General features: G+C 35.3%; 1 protein-coding gene across 2 annotated transcripts in view; it reads left to right on the forward strand.

Moving 5' to 3' along the window:
* The window catches only part of RNF217 (ring finger protein 217), a 128,917-nt gene that overhangs the window by 97,277 nt on the left and 5,778 nt on the right, over positions 1–25,862 (forward strand). For both annotated transcript variants that reach the window (XR_003119211.1, XM_025384508.1), the window contains 2 exons: positions 4,258–4,422; positions 22,423–22,624. Coding sequence is in view for 1 of the 2 variants with exons in the window: in XM_025384508.1 (XP_025240293.1) it covers positions 4,258–4,422; positions 22,423–22,624 (367 nt within the window). In the remaining variant the exon portion in view is untranslated. The remainder of the gene's footprint in view (positions 1–4,257; positions 4,423–22,422; positions 22,625–25,862) is intronic.

The following is a 25,862-nucleotide window of genomic DNA, read 5'->3' on the forward strand; positions in this document are numbered from 1 at the left end:
ACTTTCATCTCAGTATAGCACAGATTTCTGGTAAAACTAAGGGTATTCAAAAGTCAAAAATCTAATGTAAAGTTATTTTATCTTTTGTGGATTCTGGAGAAAGCTAATCAAGATTCTTAGCTTTGATAACTTGATTCTTGAAGCACTTGAAGCCCTGCTTGCCTCTTTTAAAAGAGTTTGTGCACTGATCATAGTGTTCAGTAAAAGTTCATTAGGATAATGTGTTTAGTAAACATCATCTGATAATATAGGAATTAGTAATACCATCTCAGCCGCTAGTCATAAATTAGATATGTTGGTTTTTCTTTGTATTCATTTAATGTTAACTGATACGTGGTATCCAAACTGTGTGCAAAATCATTCATTTTACATGAGACAAAGCCTTTGACAAACACAGTTCACTGAGGAGTGAACTTGTGGGCTGTTGGAGAGATTAGACATCTACATCCCTAATGGAAGTTCCATAAGAAAGGTACTGAATCTAGTTGCAAGGAATAGGGAAGACAACTTGAAGAAAGGAGCATTTGATCAAGATAAGATTTTAGTAGATGTAATTCACTGGACTCTCCCAGTTACCAGAAGCAGAAATGTGCTGTTTCTTGGGCTACCTCAATTAGTGAGGTTTACCGTAAGGCTCCATGGGGAGTAGAAAGGGCAGGAAAATACTCTCCGCAGCTGCCCAGGCAGGCCTCATAGAGAATCAGACACAAGCTCTGGTAGTGTGAGAGCCCGTCTGTCATCTTACCAAAAGTCAATGTCTGTGTCCTTCTTCAGTGGTCTGCATTGTAGTCACTTAGCTCTTCTCTGTCTTTTCCTCCATGAAGGCATCCTTTGTATCTCCATGACACTCCTCAAGAGAGAAAAATCTATCTTGGCTAATCTCCATTCAACAATGAGCACCCCCGCTACACAAAGCTCATGCCACCACTTAGGCAGCTTGCCAACTAGTGGATACGTGTTTTTGGCTTAGGGACTCATTCCTGGTCCAATAAATTGTGGTCTGAGCTATGGAGTCACATGGTATAAAGCAGAGCCTCTCAAACTTTAGGACGCATATGAATCACCTTCGGACCTTGTGAAAATGAGCACTTTTGGCTCTAAGGTCTAAGGATTCATGAATTCACCAAGTTCTCAGGTGATGCTGATGTTTCGGGCCCTGCAACCACACTTTGAGCCACAAGGACAGGGCATGATGACTTCTGTGTGACTGTAATTACTAAGAAGGCAGGCACTCCATGTGGTGGGTCTATGGTTGTGAGATAGCATTTCATGTGGAAGAATAACTGTAAATAAAAGAGTGGAGGAAGATGCAGTGTTGATGTCTATATGTGTTTACATAAGGCCAATTTTGAATGTGATTAAGTTCAAAATGAATGAGGCATCTTCAGAACAAAAAATCTGGGACAATTTCACATGTAGTCTTTTAATACCCAAGTTGTTGGAGTTGGCTGTTAGTCCTTTTATGATTTTAATCCCAAGCAAATAGTGATTTTGATGTTTTCAGTGAGAGATAGCAATCCAGTATGAATTTAACTTATTCATATTCACTTGAGAGCCTGCCCCATAACTTTGGTCACAGTTTCCCACTAAGTCTGTGCTGTTGGTGAGGATTTGCAATAGGATCTGCAGTAGGACTTAGTTGTTTATTATGAGCCAGAGTCCCAGGGTGGAAACAACACGACAGATTCTTTATTATTCTGGTGCCTTAGAAGAGTCATGCATTGCTGTAATTGTCTTCATTAGAGATTCACAAATGTGATAGTTCAGCACTTACTCACAAAGATCTTTGAGCCATTCAATGTCAGACATTTATAGAGCGAATCCCAGTTTCAAAGCATCTTTACATTCATTCTAATATTTCATAAATATAATCTAAGACTGGTTAAAAAACTACAGAGATCTTTTCAAAAAGTTTATTTAATGATGCTAGAATCTAGTGATTCAGAATTATGAATAACATCCAGTAGAAAATAACTAAATTAACTATTCAGGTCTTCTGACTTAATGGTAGATGCCTAAGGAAAAGCAATTTTTTCCTACTTTCCTCATTTCATTCATTACATTCAAAAGGAAGGCTCCATGTGATATTTACATCTAGTCTTCATTGCTCAATGACAAATGGAAGTAAACATTTTGGAAGTAAACATTTTATATTGTTTTCTTAGCTGAATCTCATCTACTTCAACTTGTTGTCTTTTAAAAATGATTTATTTTAATTGTAATGATCAAAAAGGAAAAAAACAGTTATTTTAAATAACTAAATAGTAATATCCTTTTTTTTTAAATTTTTTTAGTTAAACCAAGTAGTTTCTCAATTTGTATAGAGTAGATCTTGAAAAGAATTTTCAAAGTTCACCTTATCTTGATAATCATGTGGAATTCTGACTTATTGAATAGTTTAATGACATGACCATCTTTGACTACTACATTTTTAAGTTGCCAGTTGTCAAAGAACAAATGCCGTTTGGTATAAGAAGTATAGTGAAAAGTATGCTAAATGTGGAGCCAGACAAACTTACGTTTAAATTCCTTAACACATCTTTTCTGTGTTACCTTCAGCAAGTGATTTAATCTATCTGAGTCTCATTTTCATCATCTGTAAACTGATGATGCTCATATCTACCTTCCAGCATTATTTTGAGGATGAAAACAAATAATGCATGTAACATATTAAGCATAGATATTACCATTGAACAGAATTTTAATAAATAAATAAACATGAAAATCTTTTAAGCCTTATGACAGAATGCCATTTTTATATAAAGTTAATAACAAAAGTACTTTTACTTCATATTTTCACAGGAAGAGCATTATCCATTCTTGATATAAGTGAAAATTACAGTGCTTTGAGTTGTTAACAGAAGAGCTGTGATTGTAATTGCCACTCAGCTAATTAATCTATATAGTAGAACCTCCATTGTCAAAAAAGTTGTTTTCCAAAAAATTGAGTGACAATATTGTGTATAGTTTACCAAAGGAAATTCTAACCTTTAAAATGTAGTCAGCAAATTCACATGTGCTGCAGTGATGTGACATAGAGGAGCAAAGAGAGTGGTCAGTTATAAATATAATTCATAATGAGGCAATTTATAATCCATTGTAATCACATGAGGCTCTGTTAAGTCAAGCTATACTCATATGCTTTTAGAGAGTTAGGAGTGGAAATAATGTGTATGAATGGAATATTCCACTATCATTCAAAATAAAGGAAGTCAGATAAAATATCTTCCATGTCAAGCAGAAGACATATTCTTACTAAACTTACACGTGCACTGTCATATACCCTCCACATAGTGAAATATGAAGGCCCGTTTCTGATGGTTTTCTAAGTACAGGCCACAGGGCCACTATATTGATATATTTCTAATAATAGAATGCTTTGCATTATTTTTATAATTAGCCTCCCTTACATTGGTAGCACACCAGGAGTATCCATTATTTTAGATGCTGCTTCATAGCAAATGCTGTTCTAGCAGTTTCTTACTGTGTTTTTGTTGTTGTTGTTGTTTTGAGACAGAGTCTCACTGTAGCCCAGGCTGGAGTGCAGTGGCACGATCTCGGCTCAACTGCAACCTCTATCTGCTGGGTTCAAGAGATTCTCATGTCTCGTGTCATCCTCCTGAGTAGCTGGGATTACAAGCATGCACCAACATGCCCACCTAATTTTTGTATTTTTAGTAGAGATGGGGTTTCACCATGTTGGCCAGGCTGGTCTGTAACTCCTGACCTCAAGTGATCCACCCGCCTCAGCCTCCCAAAGTGCTAGGATTACAGGCATAAGCCACTGCACCCAGACTGCTACTGTGTTTTTTATTTGATGAAGCATCTGTGGGGCTTTTAAAAAATAAAATGAAATAAGTCATTCTTAAGAAGACAATGGAAATGGCTGGGTAATTCGTTCAAGGGAAAGGTGAATTAAAGGGCAGCCTGAGTGTGTGGATTTGGGGCCTTGTGAGCCTTCAGGTTCAATCTGGGAGATTGCACTTAAAATCTGGGAGATTTTCCTAAAGCTAAATTGGTTTCCAGAATCAAATGTTTAACTCCAGGACAGCCTACAAATAGCCAAGTCATCCTCGCCAAAGCAGTTCTTTCCCCTAGTAACAGAGTATTCATATCTTAGTGTAGTTTTGGTCTTATAGAGGGGGAGGCATTTTAAATTATAAACTTTTAGCTAATTTCCCCAAGCATCACCTTCTTACCCTTTTAGACACTTTCAGTATGTCCACTAGTAATTAATATGATTTTTTTCTTACACAGATCCAGTGCCCTACCTGCCAATTCGTCTGGTGTTTTAAGTGCCACTCTCCTTGGCATGAAGGTGTTAACTGCAAGGAGTACAAAAAGGGAGACAAATTGTTGCGTCACTGGGCCAGCGAAATTGAGCATGGGCAGAGGAATGCCCAGAAGTGTCCAAAGTGCAAGGTGAGATAACTTTTAGGAGGAAAAGAAAAAACATGTACATCTGGATATGACTGAACAATATTTATAATATTGAAGCAAATTATAACTATCTTAATGCAGGTATGTAGAAAAAGAGTATTTGGTTTTTTATTTTAGAAAAGTAATTATATAATTAAACTGAAAATTTTTATAGATAAACAATATATATTCTTATTATTTGCATTACTCTTCAAAATTTAAGGAGGCCACATATAAATATTGACTTAAGATACTGGAGTCCTTATATTACATTTAAAAATGAGGATGTACTTTATAGGAAAAATATAGCATAAAAGTGATATAAAAGTATTATTTCTAGTCTGCCACATGTACTATAATTACTTCTCAATTACATAGGTTTTGAATCCTTGCAATCTTGCTTTTCTTTCCTTGGTGACATTGCTGATCACTTAAAAAATTATATTAAATTGAACTGATTGTTTTGCAAATCTGGTGAAATAAAAGCTCATAGCTAAAATCAGGACTTAGGGATTTTATGAATCCCACTTTTCATCTTTCTTTTGATAATCACGCAAGTAATGAAGACTTAGCAGGCAATTTGAGCTCAGACCTAGATGTGTTCAAAGTTAGCCAAGTAAACAGCGAGGGAAGACTCTCCTATGGGGAGGTCAGCCAGTAAATTCAACCAGAAAACTTTGCATTTGATAGTTATAGTATAGGGGTCTGTTGAAGTTTGAAAGTTTTAAAAAATCTTACTTTAGAAAATCATATGTTCGTGTACACTTTGCCATATGTGGTTTCTACCCTTTGCCAAATTTATTTTTGGAAAGAATCTCTAAATTGGCCTAATTATCTTTTAAGCACAATTCTGCAATTACTTCTTGGAGACTTATCACCAGATAAATGAAACTTGATTGCCAGAAAATGTTTAAAATTCAATAATTATGAATACAATTAGAAGTAAAAGTATATTCTAAGCCTATAAATGACCATAATAATAATAAATGTACAGATTTACTATACCAAATTCACATACTAGTTTATAAATATAGTAAGGAAAAAGTATTGTATGAAATAACGTGTTACATTTTTAGCAATTGGAAGAAATTTTGAAATAGTTTAGATGACCTGGCTTTCTAATAGAAGTGATGTCTAAAGATATTTGGCCTAAAGTTTTCTTTGTTTTCCTGGTAGAAGGCAAATTCATCCACAGTCACCCATTTTGTTTTAGGGCTATTTCAGATCACTGCATCAGTTGCTCAGTGCTCTTATTTTTCATTCCATTAAAGAACAACTAGAAAATGAGGCCTTTCCCACCTTTCTCTTTCCTTTTTAGTTTATTCAAAGCTACTGCTCAGTTTCAAACAAAACCAAGACCAATAGGGACTTGAGTACTGTTAAGTTATTCTACTTAACAGTTATTCATAAGTACACTTTATGAATAACTTTGGAAAGCTGTAAAAACAATTACAAGTTAGCCTGGTTCTACAGCTGGATTTGGAATGAACACCACTACAGCATTATACATTGGGGAAATTCTGAATAAACTGATGTAACACAAAATACATACATTTATTACTGTAATCTGTTAACCCAACCTTAAATGGACTATAATGTAAGGAAAGAAAAAGAAGCCAACCGTGGGGAATTTACTGATTACTCTAACACCTTCCCACAGTTGTAACAAATGTAGATCAACTGTTAAGAGAAAGCATAAATGTTGGTTCCCTTTTGACGTAGTAGCTAAAAGGTCAGGGCTTTAAAAGGGATTACCTTTTAAATAGCTGAAAGGAAAAGAACTATGGAATCAGTTGACATTATTACATTGTAGCGGAGAGCCTACTTTCTGGTGGGATTTGGGTTCTATGAAGTTTCTGTCTAAGTCATATTTTATGATTTATTTGGAGTATAAATGGTTTCATTTTTCTTTGTCTTTTAAGCGTGACTTTAAAACTTTACCTTTTTTGTTGGACCTTAAAATTACGTTTTGCCCCATGAAACATTTCTATTGTTATAACAGAAATCCGTGAGGAGGTATTACTCAGTGAATTGATTTTTGTTTTATACTGTAAGGCTTTCTTTTCATAAATATATCTTTTACCATTTTTAAATGTAAAGTAGGAAGATGATAGGAATTTGTGAAAAAGAAATGAAGTTCTCACATAATGCCTCCAGGTAAAAAATTATCACATATTTTCATATAAATGCTTTCAATCATGATAACCAAATGTATTTACAATTTTGTTATGAAAGTATATATATTTGTACGCTACTATAGGTATATGTTTTAAGTTAGTTCATAATTTTAGTAAATATTGTTATTTATTTATTTTGAGACAGAGTCTCGCTCTGTTCCCCAGCCTGGAGTACAATGGCACTATCTCGGCTCACTGCGACCTCCACCTCCCAGGCTCAAGCAATTCTCATACCTCAGCCTCCCAAGTAGCTGGGATTACAGGCATGAGCCACCATGCCTGAAAAAAATATATATATATATATGTTTTTTAAGTAGAGACAGGGTTTCACCATTGTGGCCAGGTTGGTCTCAAACTCCTGACCTCAAGTGATCCACCTGCCTCAGCCTCCCAAAGTGCTGGGATTACAGGTAGGAGCCACCACGCCCAACCATATTTTGATTTTCAGATGATTTATTTATCAAGGTGATATAACATCAGATAGAAATTTGGAAAAGAGAGGGAAAATATTCACCCAGAATTCTGCTGCTCCAGTATACTCACTCCTAACATCTTATTGTGTGCCCTTGGTCTTTCACCCTATTTAAATGGCTTTTTAAAAAGCTTTAGTTGTGATGTTCAAATAATTTAATATCATTAGTATTTTCACCTAACATTGCAAACATTTCTCATATTACTAGTTTTCAAAACATATATTTCATTAACTATGAACTGTATAACACTTGCTTAAATATTCCTCCACTATTGGATACCAAGGCTTGCTTGGTTTGTTCTGGGAATAAAAAATAATTGTGTATTATAAATAATGTGTGGATGATATTCATCTAGAATTTTTTTTCCATATTTTATACCTTTGAAAGGATATATTTATAAAGGTAGAATGATTGGGTTAAAGAATATCCAAGTTTTTAGTATTTAGCACATATTGGCAATTCGCTTTCTAAAAGGAATGAATCAATTTATAATTCCACCTAGAAAGTTTGAGGACCTGTTTCAGTATGAGCATTTGTTGGCATTTTAAGTGCTTTTTAAATATTAATTTAATAATTTTAAAGTATTTTTTCTTATATTTTATATTTTCCTGTTTGCTTGTAAGCTGAATATAAATTCATGTATTTTTGAGTTTGTAATGCTCCCTTTTAAAATTTTCTGTTCATACCCTTTGCCCATTTATGTGGGTGCATATTTTGATTTTCAGATGATTTGTTTATCAAGGTGATATAACATCAGATAGAAATTTGGCGCATATTTTTATTATCAAATTATATGAGCTCTTTATTTAGATATTTAAATTCCACTTCTGGCATTATTTTCTCCACATTTTCCCTATTTTCTGTTTCTTCCTTTTTATTTGAGTGGTAGGTTTTGTTTTTTTGTTTTTGTTTTTGTTTTTTTTACCTAATTGATTTGCATATGTATTGTTAAATTTTTTTTATTTTTGTTTGACCAAATTATTCTCTTTCTTTGTGGTCACATACACAAGCACATATATGATATAAATACATATTTTTATATATTTACATATCTGTATATCTTTTGTAAACATGTTGCTTCTAAGTGTAAAAAGTCATTTATTCAGAAGTTTGATTAAAAGTTCAATTTTCTTCCTTTCTTTTAACTATTTGATTTTTTAATATTTTAACTCTTTAATCCAACCATAATTTATTTTAGTGTTTATTATGCATTGGGTACCTGAAGTAATATTTTTCCAAATTGAAACCATCTAACCTAATTGTGTTTATGGGATGACTTTCCCCTTATCAAATGATTTGTAATTTATCTCTAAATTATATCTTAAATTACAATATCTTAAATTATAATACATGATAGTCTCTTTTCTTGCTGCTAATTTTTAAAGAAAATTTTGTGCTTACACTGGTGAGTTTTAAATGATTATGCCTTTGTTAAATTTGCTAATCTAGGCAAGGTTTGATAATCTATTAATTCATTATTTTAATTAGTATTCTAAATGAAACAAAATTTTATCTTATTTATTTATAAACATTACTTCTCTCTTAGTGAGCTTTTACCTTTTTCTCAAATGGATAGACCAATTTAATACATGTACATGATATAGTATTATGAAGAGATTTGACTTGTGCTTAGAAATCAAAATTTTTATTTATAATTGTATTATGGCAGATAATACTGATGAACATTGAAAGTTTTTTCCTCATAATCAAGATACTTACTTACAAGTATGGTTTTTATAATAAGATAAAAATATACAAACATATCTAGAATTTATTTATAGAATATTTTTATGAAAACATAACACTACCACATTAAGATCAATTTTACTTAGCCTTTTTTATTTGAATCTCACTGTTCCTTTCTTTGATTTTTTTTGTTTGTTTGTTTTTTTGAGACAGAGTCTCGCTCTTCTCACCCAGGATGGAGTGCAGTGGTGCTGTCTCGGCTCACTGCAACCTTCACCTCCCGGGCTCAAGAGATTCTCCTGCGTCAGTCTCCCGAGTAGTTGGGATTACAGGTGCCCACCACCACACCTGGCTAATTTTTGTATTTTTAGTAGAGATGAGGTTTCACCACATTGACCAGGCTGATCTGGAACTCCTGATCTCAGGTGATCTGCCCGCCTCAGCCTCCCACAGTGCTGGATTACAGGCATGAGCCACAGCCTCATTGCTTCTTAATGCAAAGTATTTTTCAGTCACTTAATGAAACACCATTTTTTATCTTAACAATGAGTTTTCTACTTAAAGTAAATTCTTAGCCTATGGAAAATATGTGCTAATTTTGAAATGCCTTCTTTAGTTATCTTCGTTATCACAAAAATAAATCTAGTTTGTAGACTTAGTCATTACAAAACCAAATCTAGTTCGTAATCGTTTTAATATTAAATTTAAAGCAAGTAGGCAATCTACATTTTGTTGGAGGTATTAGAGTATTTGTTCAGTGTCATGCAAAAATTCATTTTAGACTGTTTTATACCACAGATTAGATACTAAAGTCTGAGTTAAGAAGAAAAGTTTCTAAGTCAAAAATTAAAAGTGAGATGCAGCTAAAAACAGGATTATACATTATAAAAGCAAATAAACAGTTAAGCACTGTCACACATACATACACTAAATTGCAATATATTTTATTCTAGGGTCAACATATTCATGATTTCTAGATGACAGGAAGTTACTTTTCTGTCTTTAAAAGAAATATCAAATGTGAATGGTCATTTCTGTATTCTGATATGCCATCTCTATACAAAGTACCTTTGTCCAGTATGCTTTGTTTGTGGTGTTAACACAGTAATAACAACACTAACATGTACTGACATTTATTGCATGTCAGTCTCCTTTGTAGTTACTGTAAATATATTGTCTCATCCAAACTTCAGATGTGATACTAAGATTCTGATTTTCAGTGTACCATTCAGATCATCATTATTAAGTGATTTGATAAAACTTTAAGGTTTTGCACAATAATTGTAGCATAACAGGCTTGGTAGTATGTAAGTTACATTTGTTGTCTCAATTCTCAAAAGAAAGTTGTAAACAAGAGGTGATTACCACCATTTCAAGATGCAGAACGAGTTTCAGAGACTTTAAGTAATGACCAAGAAAGCAAGCAAAAAAAAGTGAATTGTATTTCATCATAATTTATGATAAATATGGAATTACAGGGATTTACTTGTCATGATATTTCCCTTTAGATATTTTATTCTGTTAAATCCTATAACAGAATGCTTTGGGCAAGAATGTATTGACTCAAAGAAAACGGATAATTTTTCCCTGTTCACGTAAGGTCAACACAAAAGCCATTTTTGTGGTCTTTTAGATCTGTGGCTGTGTAACTTGCAGTTGCTGAAATAAGAATGTGAAGTATTAATGTTGTATCTTATAGGTATCCTACAATTCCTTAGTACGTCATATCTCACTGCAAAAGCACATTCAGAGACTGATGACTACTTTCAAATAGTGCCCATTCAGGATAAAATAGCTTTCCCTGAATTACTGATAAACCATTTTTAACTCTCAGATTGCTTGAAATCACTAACTCTGGAGCAAGGGTTATCATTGGCACTGTTGTTATGGTATGCCAAGCTCTAGACCTTAGTTGTTAGAAGCATGATTGTTTGATGGCACATACTTTCTAGGATATTAACTGCATTGTATCCAATCCCTGATTTTATGACAAATAATGTTAGTACTTGCTTACTGTCCTGAGATTAAATATAATGTGACTACTTATAATATTTTATTTTAAAAATCAATATGTTGTCTTAGTTATAAAATAGAAATGTGAAAATATTATAATGAAATAATGAAATAATGCATATTTTAACATGTAAATACTCAGATACCATGACAGTTTATGGTACCCAAAAATGAAGAAATAAAAGAAGAAATGAAGAAATAATGAAGCGGTCAAATTTGTGCATGCATTTAGATTTAAGAAATCTTGAAGTGAAATTTGAACGTTATCAATGCCTATCCTTTATATTTAATATTTTTAAATGAGGACAAAATAAGTATGTGTGTATTTATTATTTATATATATATATATTGCATGTCATCTATAGTTGTATGTATATACATACATGTATTTATGTGTGTGTATGTACGTGTGTGTGTGTGTATATATATAGTTAGGGTACTAGAAAATGTAGTGTACATTAAAACCATGCAAACATGTTTTGGGCTTATATAAAGTAGAATTAGGTTCTAAATATAACCAGTCTCATCAATTTACACAGTAGTTATAGAACTGAAAAATTCATTGTATATTAAAACCATGCAAATGTTATTTTGTGTTTCTATGTAAAATAGAGTTTGGTTTTAATTCAAGATATTTCAAACAGAATTTTACCAATATGAATGTCGGATGCATTTAAAAATTACACGAAAAAAGCTCAGTGGTGTATTGTGCAGGATATGCTAAGCATTGCAGGACATCCATAAATGCCAGCCCCACCATCTTTGTGACAACTAGACATGCCAACAACAACAACTAAATTCTGAAGCGTCTCCTGGGGCATGAGAGCGCCTGTTAAGGGCTCTGTTATAGATGATGAGGGCTTCTGCAAAGGATGAATTCCAGTGATCTGGGTAGACAGGAAGTTGAGTAAAAGGCTGTCCATTTTCCATGTGGGTGCTGATGGAGACATTTCTGCTAAAGGATCTAAAGCTTTCTTATGTAATTCATTAGTTTCCATTTTCATTTCCTTTCAGGTTCTAAGAGTTGCTTTCTCTTTCCACAGCAAACTACCCATAGAATTAAAAACAGAGCACACATTTTGCTGTTGGCTCAGTCGGTAGGCAGATCATAAAGTTTTGGGGAACTGTGAGAAAAGCTATACATCCAAATAGCTACTCACCATCTTCAACCAGATCTAATAGACTTCTCCAATACAGTATGTTCTCTTCTCTGCAATACGGTTCTTCTCATAGCTTCTCCGTCTTAGTAAATGGCCACTCCAGTCTTCCAGCTGCTCAGGCCAAGAACTTCAGGTTATCCAGACTCTGCTTCTTTCATTTCTCACGTCCCATGAGTCATTACATTTTGTAGATTGTGCCACCAAAATGTGTTTAGAATCTGACCACATCGCAGCACCCCCACTATCACTAACCTGAGGCAAGCCATCATCACCTTTCTCTCTCCAGGATTTGTATGATAACCTCCTAACTGGTTTCTCATTCTTCACTACATTCTTAATCTAGCAGCTAGAATGATGCTGTTAAACATAACGCAGATTACATCACTGCTCAAAATTGTCTGTGGTTCCTATCTCACACAGAACAAAGTTAGTCCTATGACGACCATAGAACCTGTCACCCTCTGGACATGTCCCCACTCTGTGACTCCTCTAGCCTCATCTTTCCTTCCTTCACCCCGCTACTGTCAAATTTCACTGCTGGCTGTGCTTCAAAACAGCAGGTATTCTCCCTTCTCAGGGTCTCAGACTTGCCTTGTCCCTCTGTCTGGAATGTTCTTGCCACAGATGTGTGCATGGCCAGCTCTCTCACTTCTTACATGTTTTTGAGGAAAATTCAGCTTCTCAGTAAAACTTCCCTTGGTCACTTTATCTATAATTTCAAACCACTCTCCCCTACCTCAGTAGGTACTATCCCCTCCCGTATGCCTTATTTTTTCTCCATAGTATTATATTACTTATCACTACATAAAATAATGAACATATTTTGCAGCCATGAGAACAGATACTTGATCTATTTTATTCTCTGAGTTACCTCTAGTATTTAGAGCTGCTACCAGGCTTTGGATAACACTAAATAATAGATAATGGCTGAATAAATAAATGAATATACTTTTTCATTCTACGTTATAAGGACTTTTAATGAGAATTTGTTGTGTGCACTGTAGGATGCGGTTCTTTTTCTCATGGAACTTGCAGAAGGGGAGACATAGTCCTTAGACTGACAGTGATAAACACTATTACACTTAAGTGGAATGTTGCAGAGAGTATTATACGAGGGTTTATAGCGAAAGGACTTAACACCATCTTGAGGAATCCGAGGGAGCTAGGTTGTGGAGGATTGTTGGATGGATTATGACATGTTGAAAGGTATCCTGAAGAGGGAGATTACAATTAAAACTGCAAAGGCACAGAGCCAGGAAGTGTTTGATGTCTATGGGAGCCATAGGCACTTTGTGGTTAACTTAGCATATGGTTTATGGAAGGAAGTGGTGACAGGTGGGGCTGGAGAAGCTACCAAGAGCTGGGACTTTGCAAACAACATTAAGATAGTTGGGTTGTATCCTCCAGACTATAGGGGCCATTGAAAAATAAAAGCAGGAGAGTAATGGTATCAGATTTATATTTTAGGTTGGCTGCTTATTTATTTTATGGTGGTAGCTGTAGACGTGTAAAAGGAAGTAATGACAATATGAACTAGGCTAGTTGTCAAAGGGCTGGAGGAGAAAAGAATTAGATAAATATTGTGGGGCTAAAACTATCTGACCTTTATGGAAAGTTGAATGTGGGAAGTAAAAACAGGATAACCACGGAATATTTAGTATGGGTATCTAAATGGATGGTGATACCATAAACTAAAATAAAATAATGGAGACAAAGTTAGATTTATTTATTTTCTGTTGCAGTGGTGAATCATGAAATGATGATGAGTTTGGTTTTGTTCACTTGACTTTGAAATGGCTGTAAGGGATATAGGTGTATCTGAGTAGCAAACAGTTGCTATGTGAGTTAGAAGCTCAGGAGCCAGGTCAGTAGAAATAAAGATCCACCTTTGTTGGAATAAAGTTGAAACCATTTGAATGTGGAAGTGATCACCCAAGGAGCAAATGCAGTGTGGTGAGTCATGGATGGAATTAAGGGCTGGGTGAAGGAACAGAAACCTCCGAGAGGAGAGGAGAAACTGGAAAAAAGATGTCACTGAAGCAAGAGTACATCAAAGGTCAGGAAGGAGGTACTGAGCGACTGATTAAATGACACAGAGCTACAATAAGATAAAAATTTAAAACATGTTCATTATATTTGGCAGATAGGGGATCATGTATAATATTCATGTGTTTTTTTAAAAAGTATTTATCAAGAACATGTTGTGTGTTGGTACTGTGCAAGACCCTTTAATGAGGTAATGAAAAAGAAGTACATGATCTGGGCCCCTGTAGATTTTATAGACTGGGAAAGTAGAGAGTCTGAATGGAGGGATACAGATAATTAAAGAGTTTTAAAATGTAGAGTGAGGAATGCTGCAACAGGGCTAGTGCAGGGTGCTTCTCAGTTAGTAGATACAATGCCATAAATATGCTGTATTTAGAATTCTCTCCCTACCTTTAAGTCCCTTTAACTGGTGAACTGCTACTTGTCCTTCATTTCTTAGATCAAATGTCATTTTATTAGAGAAACCTCCTTTGACCCTTACACCAGATCAAGCTCGTCTATTGAGTACTGTCTTCATACTTTCTACTTTTCCTTCACAGCATTTGGCATAGTTTATGAATATATATTTGTTAGTACAATCAATTACTATCTGTCTACACCTATAAGCTCCTTAAAGGCAGGAGCCCTGTCAGATTTTACCAATGAACAAACTATTTGTTGAATGAATAAATGAATGAAAGACAGCTAGATGTTTCAGCAACATGGGATTGCAGTCAGCTTAGGTGGAATTGACATGCAAGTAAGAACAGTGAGTAGAGTATTCTTTGGAAAAATGTGTTAAATATGAAAAGGTAAGGGTAATCATTGGGTAGAGGATCAGGTGGAACTCAAGGAAGGATTTAGTAGGATGGGATATATAATCACAGAGAGGAGAGGGGAAGATGAAGCTGAAGGAGGGGAAAACTGGCATCTGAAGATTTCTGAGAACATGGCGCAGTGGAATCAAGGGAAGTAGTGTGGTAAAGAAGAAGGAAGAAAACTAGGCTCATTTATTGTGCGGCTCTACCCTGAGGAATGAGATTTGGACACTATACTGCACTTTAATGAATTCTTGTCATTATAAATTAATGATAAGACATAACTTGAAACATATGAAATTTTCTATAACACAAAAAAAACCCTCAGTACATTGGAGACAAAATGCTATCAGAATGTTGGCCTTAAAAAGCTAACATTATAGCAGGAGACACCAAATAATATTGAAATCAGCATCTTATTTATTTTTGCAACATAGTTCCCTATGATAGAAGCAACTGCTTCTTGTTCATTTGGAGTTTTACATCTGATAATTACCTCTAAATAGTAGTCTTTTACACCTAGTCCTTGAAATTGTCTATTGACTCCCTGACATGGCAGTTGAGGATTCATTTTACTTGCTTGAATTTAGCGGCATTCATATTGCTGCAGAGGATGTGATTTCATTCTTTTTTATGGCTCAGTAGTATTCCATGGTCTATATATACCACATTTTCTTTATCCGATCCACTGTTGATGGGCACCTAGGTTGATTCAGCTTGTTTGCTATTGTAAATAGTGCTGCAATGAACATGCAAGTACATCTTTTTCATAAATGATTTTCTTTTGGGTATATACCCAGTGATAGGACTCCTGGGTCCAACTGTAGTTCTAAGTTCTTTGAGAAATCTCCAAACTGCTTTCCACAGTGACTGAACTAATCCACATTCCCAGCAATAGTGTATAAGCATTCCCTTTTCTCTGCAGCCTCATCAGCATCTGTTTTTTGACTTTTTAATAATACCCATTCTGACTTGTGTGAAATCTCAGGGGATTTTTTTATTTCAATAGTTTTTGGGGTACAGTTGGTTTTTGGTTACATGGGTAAATTCTTGAGTGGTGATTTCTGAGATTATAGTGCACCCATTATCCGAGCAGTGTACACTGTACCCAGTACGTAGTCTTTTATCCCTCATCCCTTTCCCACTCTTACCCCCTACTCCAAGTCCCCAGACTTCATGAGATCATCTTTATACCTTTGCATCCCCATAACTTAGCTCCCACTTATCACTGAGACCATACGATATTTGGTTTTCCATTTCTGAGTTACTTCACTTAGAGTAATGGCCTCCAGCTCCATCCAAGTTTCTGCAAAAGACATTATTTCATTTCTTTTATGCTCCTGAGTAGTATTCCATGGTGTCTGTATAGCATGTTTTCTTTATCCACTCATTGGTTGATGGGTACTTAGGTTGGTTCCACGTCTTTGCAGCTGTGAATTGTGCTGCTATAAACATGTGCGTGCTCATGTATTCTTCATATAATGACTTCTGTTCTCTTGAATAGATACTCAGCAGTGGGATTGCTGGATCAAATGGTAGTTTTACTTTTAGTTCTTCAAGGAATCTGTTTTCCATAGTGATTGTACTAACTTGCAGTTCCACAAACATAAAAGTGTTTTCTTTTCACCACATTCACGTCAACATCTATTGTTTTTTGACTTTTTAATTATGGCCATTCTTGTAGGAGTAAGGTGGTATCTCGTTGTGTTTTTAATTTGCATTTCCCTGATAATTAGTGATGCTAGCATTTTTTCATATGTTTGTTGACTGTTTGTATATCTTCTTTTGAGAAATGTCTGTTCATGTCCTTTGTCCACTTTTTTATGGGATTTGTTTGAGTTTCAGGAAATTTTTTTTAAAGCTTTCCTTGTAACTTTTGTTTCTAATTAATTCTTCCAGGTATCAAAAGTCATTGCAGGAAATATGTATATAAAAATACTTTTAAAAATAAATTAGAGGTTAGGATTTTATCTAGAGTAAAATATTTGTTGGGAACAGTAATACCTAACAGTCAATTTAGTTATCAAATGCTGCTTAAACAATAAAGTAAGCCTTCATTTCTTGGTGAAACTGGAGACAAATACAGATGTATACTGACTTAGTCATAAAACATTGTAGGTTTAGCAGCTCATTTATTGTTATTCTTCTACCTTATGATTAGGTAGAACCTTGTTTGAAAATAAAAGGCCACGTTCCAGTTCTATTTTTTTAGATACTTTGTGGGCATTTTATTGAACTAAATGTAAACCACTTGAGGAGGACAGATACTGTTTTCTTCATGCGGATGGTTCCCAAGTTAGGATGGTCTGACATGGTTTCGACTTTTCTTATCATTTTTCAACTTTTCCGTGATGTGAAAGTAACATGCATTTGGTAGAAACCGTACTTTGAATTTTGAATTTTGATCTTTTCCCAGGCTCACAGTAAGCTGGGCAGTGGCAGCGAGCTGCAGCTGGCAGTCACGCACACCATCATGAGAGTGAACAACTGATACCCACAGTGGACTGGGTTGCCAGCATTTTTTGGATGTTATGTTTTGTGTTTTCACATCTCATGTCTACAAATTGCCCGTTTTCAACCAATGATATTTTCAGCTTGGAGCATCTGCCAGTATGTGTATATATAGATTAATCTCTTATTACAGGTTTTAATCTATTCTCTGAAGAATATCCTAGGGACAAAAATGGCTCCTTGTGTCATTTCCATCTACTACAATGTAGACTTAATATCCAACTCTTAAAAGGGAATATCTAGCTTATTCTGAACATTTCATCTTATCACCTTAAGTATAGAAAGATATAAGTAATGCTTAATGCCTAAATATTCAGTTCCTTAAATGTCAGTCATCCTTCTTTGTTATAGATAGAAGAAACTATGAGTACTAACAAATCAAATGTCATTCGTGGTTTATGAGTGGTCAGTTTTATCTAATGGATTAGGATTACCTAGTCTTTCTCCATCTTTTAAGTAAAAAGAGAATTTTGATACTAAATTTTAGCCACTTGAGCAATTAGTTTATTTTTTAGCAGAGCTAAACTGATGAGTATTTTGGGAGCTATAATAAAAATTAAAAACAGCTTCATTGAGAACAAAATGAACTTTCTGTAAATATAATTTAAACCTATGTTTTAAGACTTTATGTTTTAAAAACAAAGCTGACACTGTTACAAAGTGAGACTGATAAAGGTGTACTTGCGGAATTCATTAGCATAAGAAATGTATTATCCCCTGGTGGTATGAGTTCAGAATTACAGCTTGCTTAACAAATGTGAAAAATAATGTCTCCTGTTGCAGATTAACTTGCATTTTGTTAGTTTATTTCTCTGTTAGTGTCAAATAATAAAATATTCATATATAATCAAGATATATTCATAATAATATTAAAGGCAGCACTGTGTACTTGAAAGTTGGTAAATGATGAAACAATTTTTTCCATGATTATGTGTATAAAATACTCAAATTAATCTATAGAGCCATATAATCCCAAAATGTACAAGGTTACTATAGAGCTTACAATTTTACCACTTCCTGTACAGAAATATTATTTGATCAACAGTATTTTAGTTGTCTGCTGTGTTTGGAATATAATACTGCTAATAAGGAAAGACTGTTAAAAGAGAAAGGCTAGAAATTGCAATCTTAATTATTTAAATGAAATAATAAGTAGGCCACATAAAGATTTTAGAACCCAAGGAAGCAATATGACAAACAGATACAAAATTACACTGAAAATTATATGTGAAATATGAGGCAAAACTTATTAGAACAAGTTTTTCTGTCAGGAAAAGTGATGCCATTTGAAGGAAGAAGGGCATAGAATGGCAAAAACAAGAAGACACAGCTACACCTTGTGGAGGGAGAGCTGACATGTTTGTCTGACTGGTTGGCAAATAATATGATTGATATTCTGGTGTTACCTGTTAAGTTCATAATAAGAGACTACTTAGCATAATAGAGAAACAGACATGAATTCAAAATCCTTTCTCACTCACAAGGATTATCGCTCAGGCAGATTACTTTTCTGAGCTCTGGTTATGAAAAAGAATGCCAATCTCATGGTGCCGTTGTAAGGCTTCAAAGTGCTAATCTGTGTACAATGCTTGGCACATAATAGGCTGTAAGCAAAAATCAGCGCTCTTTCCTTGGTAGATCACCCACAACACTGCTATCAGTGTCAAATCAGGAAATTTGTTAAGTCGTATTATCTCCACTTTAAGATCAAACACAATATATAGTCAAAAAGTTGAATGTACGATGCTTCGGGTTTTCAGCAGTTGTCTTCAAACATGTCCTGGTGCTCATGTGATTTAAATAAGGATCAGAAATGATTCAGAGGCCCTGTAGAGCTGTTGGCCTGTGGTATTCCTAATGCCATTTACTGTGCTAAATGGATGTGGCTATAGTAACCATTGATAAACATGAACAACAGAGGGTAAGTGCTGGACTACGGACTGACTTACAGAAAGCAAAGGACTTAAGTTTCAAAGACCTTCACCTGCACAGGCCCCTTCTTAGGCTTTGTATCTAATTGATATTTGTAAGTTGCATTATTTTGCTTAAAGAAGGCTTCTCAAATTTAACAATCTACAGGCCTCGCAAAACGTGGATCCACTGCTACTGGTCTGTCCTGTAAAAGGAAAAAAAATCACCATGACTAAAAAAGGATGAGGCAACCCATAGCAAGAAACATGATTTTGCTTTTCTTGCCCAAATCATGATTTGTTGGTAACCCTTGACCTTAGGTGCTTATATGCCCTTGACCGCACCCTTGCCTATCTAGGAAAGCACTCTCTGGTCCAGCGTCAGCCTAAGAATTGCCCATATGAAGCAGTAAGAAAGGGGACTGCCTGGCAATCCAGGAACTTGCAGCTAAAATGCCCAGGTATTTGATTTCTGGCATTTTAAGTGGGTAAATGGGAATGCGTAGATGGGAAACAACTTATATTGACCTGACTCTATATGGGCCAAAACGAGTTTGGCACTGTGCATAGGTTATCACATTTTACACTGCTTGGTAAGGAATATTTTCTAACTTGACGCTTGGGAGAGGTAAAGTAACTTCTTTTTAAACAGCTAGTGGAGCTAGAATTCAAACACAGGGCTTTGTGAAGTCAAAGCTCATGTTCTTTCCAACCTCCCTGTAAGGCTGAAGCTTACCTGTCAGGTGTCAGCCAGCCACTGGAAAGGAATGAACATTTCATCTCCCATTTCACCTAACGATTTTGAGTACATAGAGTCCTACCAGCCAATTGGCAAACTTTTTTTCCTTGATCACTTCATTTCCCCATGTATGAAGCGCCCGCCTGTGATATGCTGTGTTCCACTTAATTATTACTTCTTCAGAATGGTCACAGTCACTAAGAAACTTCCAGTTAGGTAGGTAGGTAGACAGAAGATAGATAGATAGATAGATAGATAGATAGATAGATAGATAGATAGATAGATAGATAGATAGAGGTGGGAGGAAGGGGGAGAGAGAGGTGTTATCATTTAAGTGAAATTTTTATGATTAACGGCCATTACTAGTTTACAAGCAGCCTCATGAGTTCTTTTGAAATTCATATTGTTCCTTTAAATTGCAGTTTTATATTTTAGTTATTTAGTCCCTAAAACTGAAATACTGCGCATAATTTGGAGTTAGGAGCTTCAAAAAATTTTTATTCCTAAAAGCTGTACAACAAGGTTTTATTTTAAAGTAAAGAAAAATTTTTATCTCTCAACCTTTTCATTTCTCCTTTCACAGAGCTCTTCTCTTTTTCCTGGATAATTTTATCCCACCTCCATAATCATTGACCAGTTTTTTTTAATGTAGTTATAAAGGAAATATGCAAAGTTGTGGCCTGTGGCCAAGGCTTGACTGACAAGAGTCAAACAACTACTGAAGGATTTGAAACACTTGTTAATTGTAAAATTCCCAATTGCATTAAAATATTCACTGACACTCTAGTCCCGAAACAACACAATGAATAGAAGCTTACACTAATCAAAATGGTATTGAGAGCGTTTTAAATAAAATTTGTAAGCAGAGAACTCACATATGAATGAGTAAAGATGTGACTTGAATGGAGCAAGTACCTACTGCAAGTGCAAGCTTGTCCAACCTGCGGGCCCCTTGCTGCCCAGGACAGCTTTGAATGTGGCCCAACACAAATTTGTAAACTTTCTTAAAACATTATGAGATTTTTTTTGCAATTTATTTTAGCTCATCAGCTATCATTAGTGTTAGTGTATTTTATGTGTGGCCCAAGACAATTCTTCTTCCAGTGTGGTCAAAAGATTGGACACCCCTGCGGTAGTGAAATAGACTAGTTTTAGGAGGTCTCATTTTAGTAACAGGAGAGCTGGGCAATTGTATTAGTCTATTATCATGCTGCTATGAAGAAATACCTGAGATTGGGTAATTTATAAAGAAAGAGAGGTTTAATTGACTCGAAGGCCGCAGGAAACTTAAAATCATGGCAGAAGGCACATCTTCACAGGGCGGCAGGAGAGAGAATGAATGCAAGCAGGGGAAATGCCAGATGCTTATAAAACTATCAGATCTGAGACTCACTCCTTATCACAAGAGCAGCATAAAGGAAACTGCCCCCATGATGCAATTCCCTCCACTTGGCCCTGCCCTTGACACGTGGGGATTGTTACAATTCAAGGTGAGATTTAGGTGGGGACGCAAAGCCATACCATATCAGCAGTGTAACCAAAATATTATTTATTTTGATTAAATAATGTTAAGTTAATCTATGTTGTCTTTTATAATTATTCATGCAGTGAAGTATGCACAGATAAAGATGGCTCTAATTTATATACAGTATCTTTCCATGAGGATTCTAAGTTGAGTTTCCAATTTTATCTCAAAGTAAAGCCTTGATTATAACATGGTCTCAGTGCTTGAGGCGGTGACTGTATATATACCATGACATGTATATATACCATGCCAGCACTGTATGGTATATATGGTGTACATATATATGTATATATGGTGAACTACCCAAAAATGAAATCCTTGTTACATGATGAGTGAAGCTGTGTTTACATGTAACTTGACTGCAACAATAGAAGAAGGTGCTTAGTTGCACAGATGGCATTGTACAAACAGTTCTACAGACAACACATTTACAAATATTAGAGCTGAAAACTAAAATGATATTGCAAATGCATTTATATCTGCTATCATTTCCTTCAACAAAGAGACTTCTGCTTTTTGATATTTATTCACAAAAACTTTTATGTAATCCTTTCTTTTAAGGAATACTCTTTATCTCTGCCTATTCCCCCAAGCTGGCTCATTCTTGCTGATCATAGCAAAAACAAAATATATTTTCAAAGCATTTTAAATTGCCTTCTAACCACTGAGTTAGGTGTATGTCTGGAAAGATAAATGCGTCTTCCTTGGAATGGGTTTGCTTTTGTATTGGTCAACACAAGTCAACAGATTGAGTACTTGAAATATTATCAAGCTCTGCACACATGAAAGTATTTGGTAAAAAGATAGTCTTGGAGGGTATGATTATAAGCAAATTCACAGCCTCAGGAGTGCTATGAGAGACTCTTATTTTGGTGAAACTGGTACGTGTTGTTTCATAAAATTTGTGATTTTACTTTTTAAAAACTTGACTAACTTTCCTTCTCTTTCCCTCTCTTGCTGATACAGATCCACATCCAGCGAACTGAAGGATGTGACCATATGACCTGCTCACAATGTAACACTAATTTTTGTTACCGATGTGGTGAGAGATACCGCCAGCTCCGATTTTTTGGAGACCACACATCAAACCTCAGTATATTTGGATGCAAATATCGCTACCTCCCAGAGAGACCTCATTTAAGGAGATTAGTGCGAGGGTCAGTCTGTGGTGAGTGTCTGATATGCTTATGGGTATCTTCCCTGGGAATTAAGTAGTGAAAATAGAACTTGGAAATGTGCAGCCATGGTAATTCAGAGCACCTGCCATGTGCCCAGTATTTACAGGAGGATATTCTCTCACCCTTTAAGATTAAAATTTTAAATTTAAATTTTGTTACCAGGACACTACTTATATGAGCAAGTAGATTTTGTTCGAAAAAGCAATTTAGTCATCACACATAGAAATCTCGTTATTTGCCTCTTAAATTTCTGAAACCCTGTTGTAAGCCACTTAACAAGAGGGGCCGTGTCATGTATATTTTTGTAATGGACAATATCCAGCAGCAGGTCAATATCCTCCACTCATTCATGGAGGACATGCAATACATTACAGCATGGAGCATAGTCTAGGAAGGCAGGGGAAAGAAATCTACCTTTTAGAGCCCTGTAATAGAGTTCCATTATATCTATATAATTGGTAAGTTGTATATATTTTCCATTGTTTTAATTATTAATAGGTAACAGTTAATATAATAATATCAAATGCCCTCAGTGTATACAAACCCAAGTTTAATTATCCAAGTGAATTATCCAAGTGAAAATGCTTTTGTGGATTGACCCCCTCTTCCTCAACAACACATACACAACCACTTCCCACACTGGCACACAAATACGCAAACAGAAACACAGACACCTGCCCATAGACAAATCACCCTGGCCAAATGCCACTGCCTTTGGGTAATACAGGGTTCTTTGACCGAATATTTCTTCTTCTACTCCTCTGGAATGTATTCCATTCCCTGCTGATCTGGAATGTAACCATGTGAGATTTCTTCCCCTTTTTCATCATGTGGATGTCTGTTAGAATTCCTTTTCTGGCAGTGTTTCTCATGTATAGGCAACACTTTTTATCATCTTCCACATTTCCGTGTTCCTTCTACTTTTGCCTAGTTACTTAATGAAAATCTTTATATCTCTCCTTAGCCCTTGGTCACTTCATGACTGTCGTGAACCATTTTCCTCCTTAGAAGCGTATGATACCTGATCAGAACAAAGCTGATGTTAGTGATAGATTTCTATGAGGTAAAAGATAGAACATATACATGCAAATGCACTTTCACATATGGAAACCAATGCCGTCATTTTCTAAAATCTATGTGATCTCTATAAAAATATTCTTCCTGAGGTTAATTGAGCATAATTTTCCACAGCCAATAACATTCAATAGTCAAGACTGCTTTTAATGATTTTCCAGTGTGTGCCACTTCTTAATTTGCAAATATGGTGGATGTTATCCTTACATAACCAATATATATGTATTAAACAGACATTGGAGGGATAACTAGGGAATCTAACCTTAACCTCTAATACCGTGAGAAAATCAATTGCAAATTAAGTTTTGAGATAGAATCTATTTGCAAATCTGTATATGCAGAGAGCAACATGAAAACACAAAATACTGTATTTTCTGCATTGCTATTTTATTTTCTACTTCAGTGCCACCGCTAATTTTGTCATGGCAGCGTGTTTCCTTCCATTCCTTATTTTAAATAGAGAAGACATTTATTTGGCTCATGGTTCTGGAGGATGAGCAGTCCAAGATCCAGTGGCTGCATCTGGTGAGGGCCTTCGTGCTGCATCATAGCATGGCAGAAGGACCAGCAAGCCCAGGAGACAGAGAAAATGGGAGCCAAACTTACCCTTTTGTCAGGAACCCACTCCGCTGATAACTAACACAATTCTATGATAGTGGTATTAATCCAGTCACAAGGGCTCTGTTCTCAAGACCTAATCACCTCTTAAAGACCCAACCTCTCAGCCTCCTTTTTGGCCTGTCTTTTGTGGGTACACGTGCATGTGTGCACATAAAATCACATCAGGTTAAACCTGTCAAAGTAGGAAGCAGCTGGCTTTAAAATAAACTCTTTCATCCACACATACTTTCCCCACCCCAAGCACAGCTGCCTCTAATTGCTGTTGGACCATAACTCCAAGTGAAGTGGTCCTCCCTCCCCCATCTCCACAAAAAGCAGGAAAAGTAATGTTGTAATTTACAAAGTTACTTACTCCCTGCCATTTCAGAGAGAAGATGGAGTATAGGGAAGCCCTCCCACCCACTGTCCTTGTGTGATGTAACACAACTTGCTCCCTCAGTCTTAGAATACAGCCTCATGTGGTCCTTGGCCAGAGGCAGAGAAAGGGCCTTCATCTCTCACAGCTGAAGGGTTAGAAACATCATCTTCATTCTATGTGACCTGTAACCACGTGATCAGCTAGAGATCAGAGGTTCTGCTCATATATTATAAAGGAGAAGAGAGATTTGGGGATGATTAGCAGCCTCTGAGGTAGGGGCATCTCCCCAGTGAGGTGTGGGCGTACTGGGAATAAAAGTGGCTGAGGATAAATTTTAAATTCTCATATTACTCCATACAAAAATTCTGAGTTTTTAAATCAAGTCATATAATTTTTAAGAATAGGTCTTCAATTGATTTCTAGATGGCAAATAATTTATATAAACAAAAACAGTGAAGCCGTCTCTGAAAACGAATACCCAGTTAAAAAAAGAGACAAGCCTGGAGCCAGAATTGAAGAAATACAAATAGCCAATACATATGTTCAAAAATATTCAGTGTTATTAGCTGTCAAAGAAATGTAAATCAGCAGTCTCAAAATGAGATACTTTGAGTATTAAGTATTAACTTGATAAAACATCTGCTAACTATTGACTAGCGAATGTTTTATCAAGTTAATACTTAATACTGGACTTTCATGCTTAATGAATTGAAAATTTTGTACAATTCTTTCTCAAAGAAATTTGATACTAATGTGAAGTACATTTTGAAACATGATAAATCTAGATAGACTGAAAATGGTTTATGTGCAAGCATAATTTAAAACAGGGAAAAAGGAACAAAAAAGTATAGGAATATTTAAATAAAATATGATATATTGATATGATAGAATATTATTTCAGCAATTGAATATGATGTTTTAGAACAATGTTACTAACCTAGGAATAAGAGACAGTATGCCCAGTCCCTTAAGACCGTTTCAAAAGTAGATGTAAACATGTTTTGAACGTGGATTACGTAATTGGAATAAGCTTATTTCCTATCTGGTTCCTTGAATTCTGTGATGTTTGAGAGGAAAAAGAAAATCAATGCTGTTACTTTTTAGTCATGTTTTATTCTTAGGAAAATATACTGATAATTAAAAGGAAATATGAATGAACAGACTGAGCTATGTCC

The sequence above is a fragment of the Theropithecus gelada genome, chromosome 4, assembly GCF_003255815.1.
Source record: "Theropithecus gelada isolate Dixy chromosome 4, Tgel_1.0, whole genome shotgun sequence".
NCBI classification, from domain to species: Eukaryota; Metazoa; Chordata; class Mammalia; order Primates; family Cercopithecidae; genus Theropithecus; species Theropithecus gelada.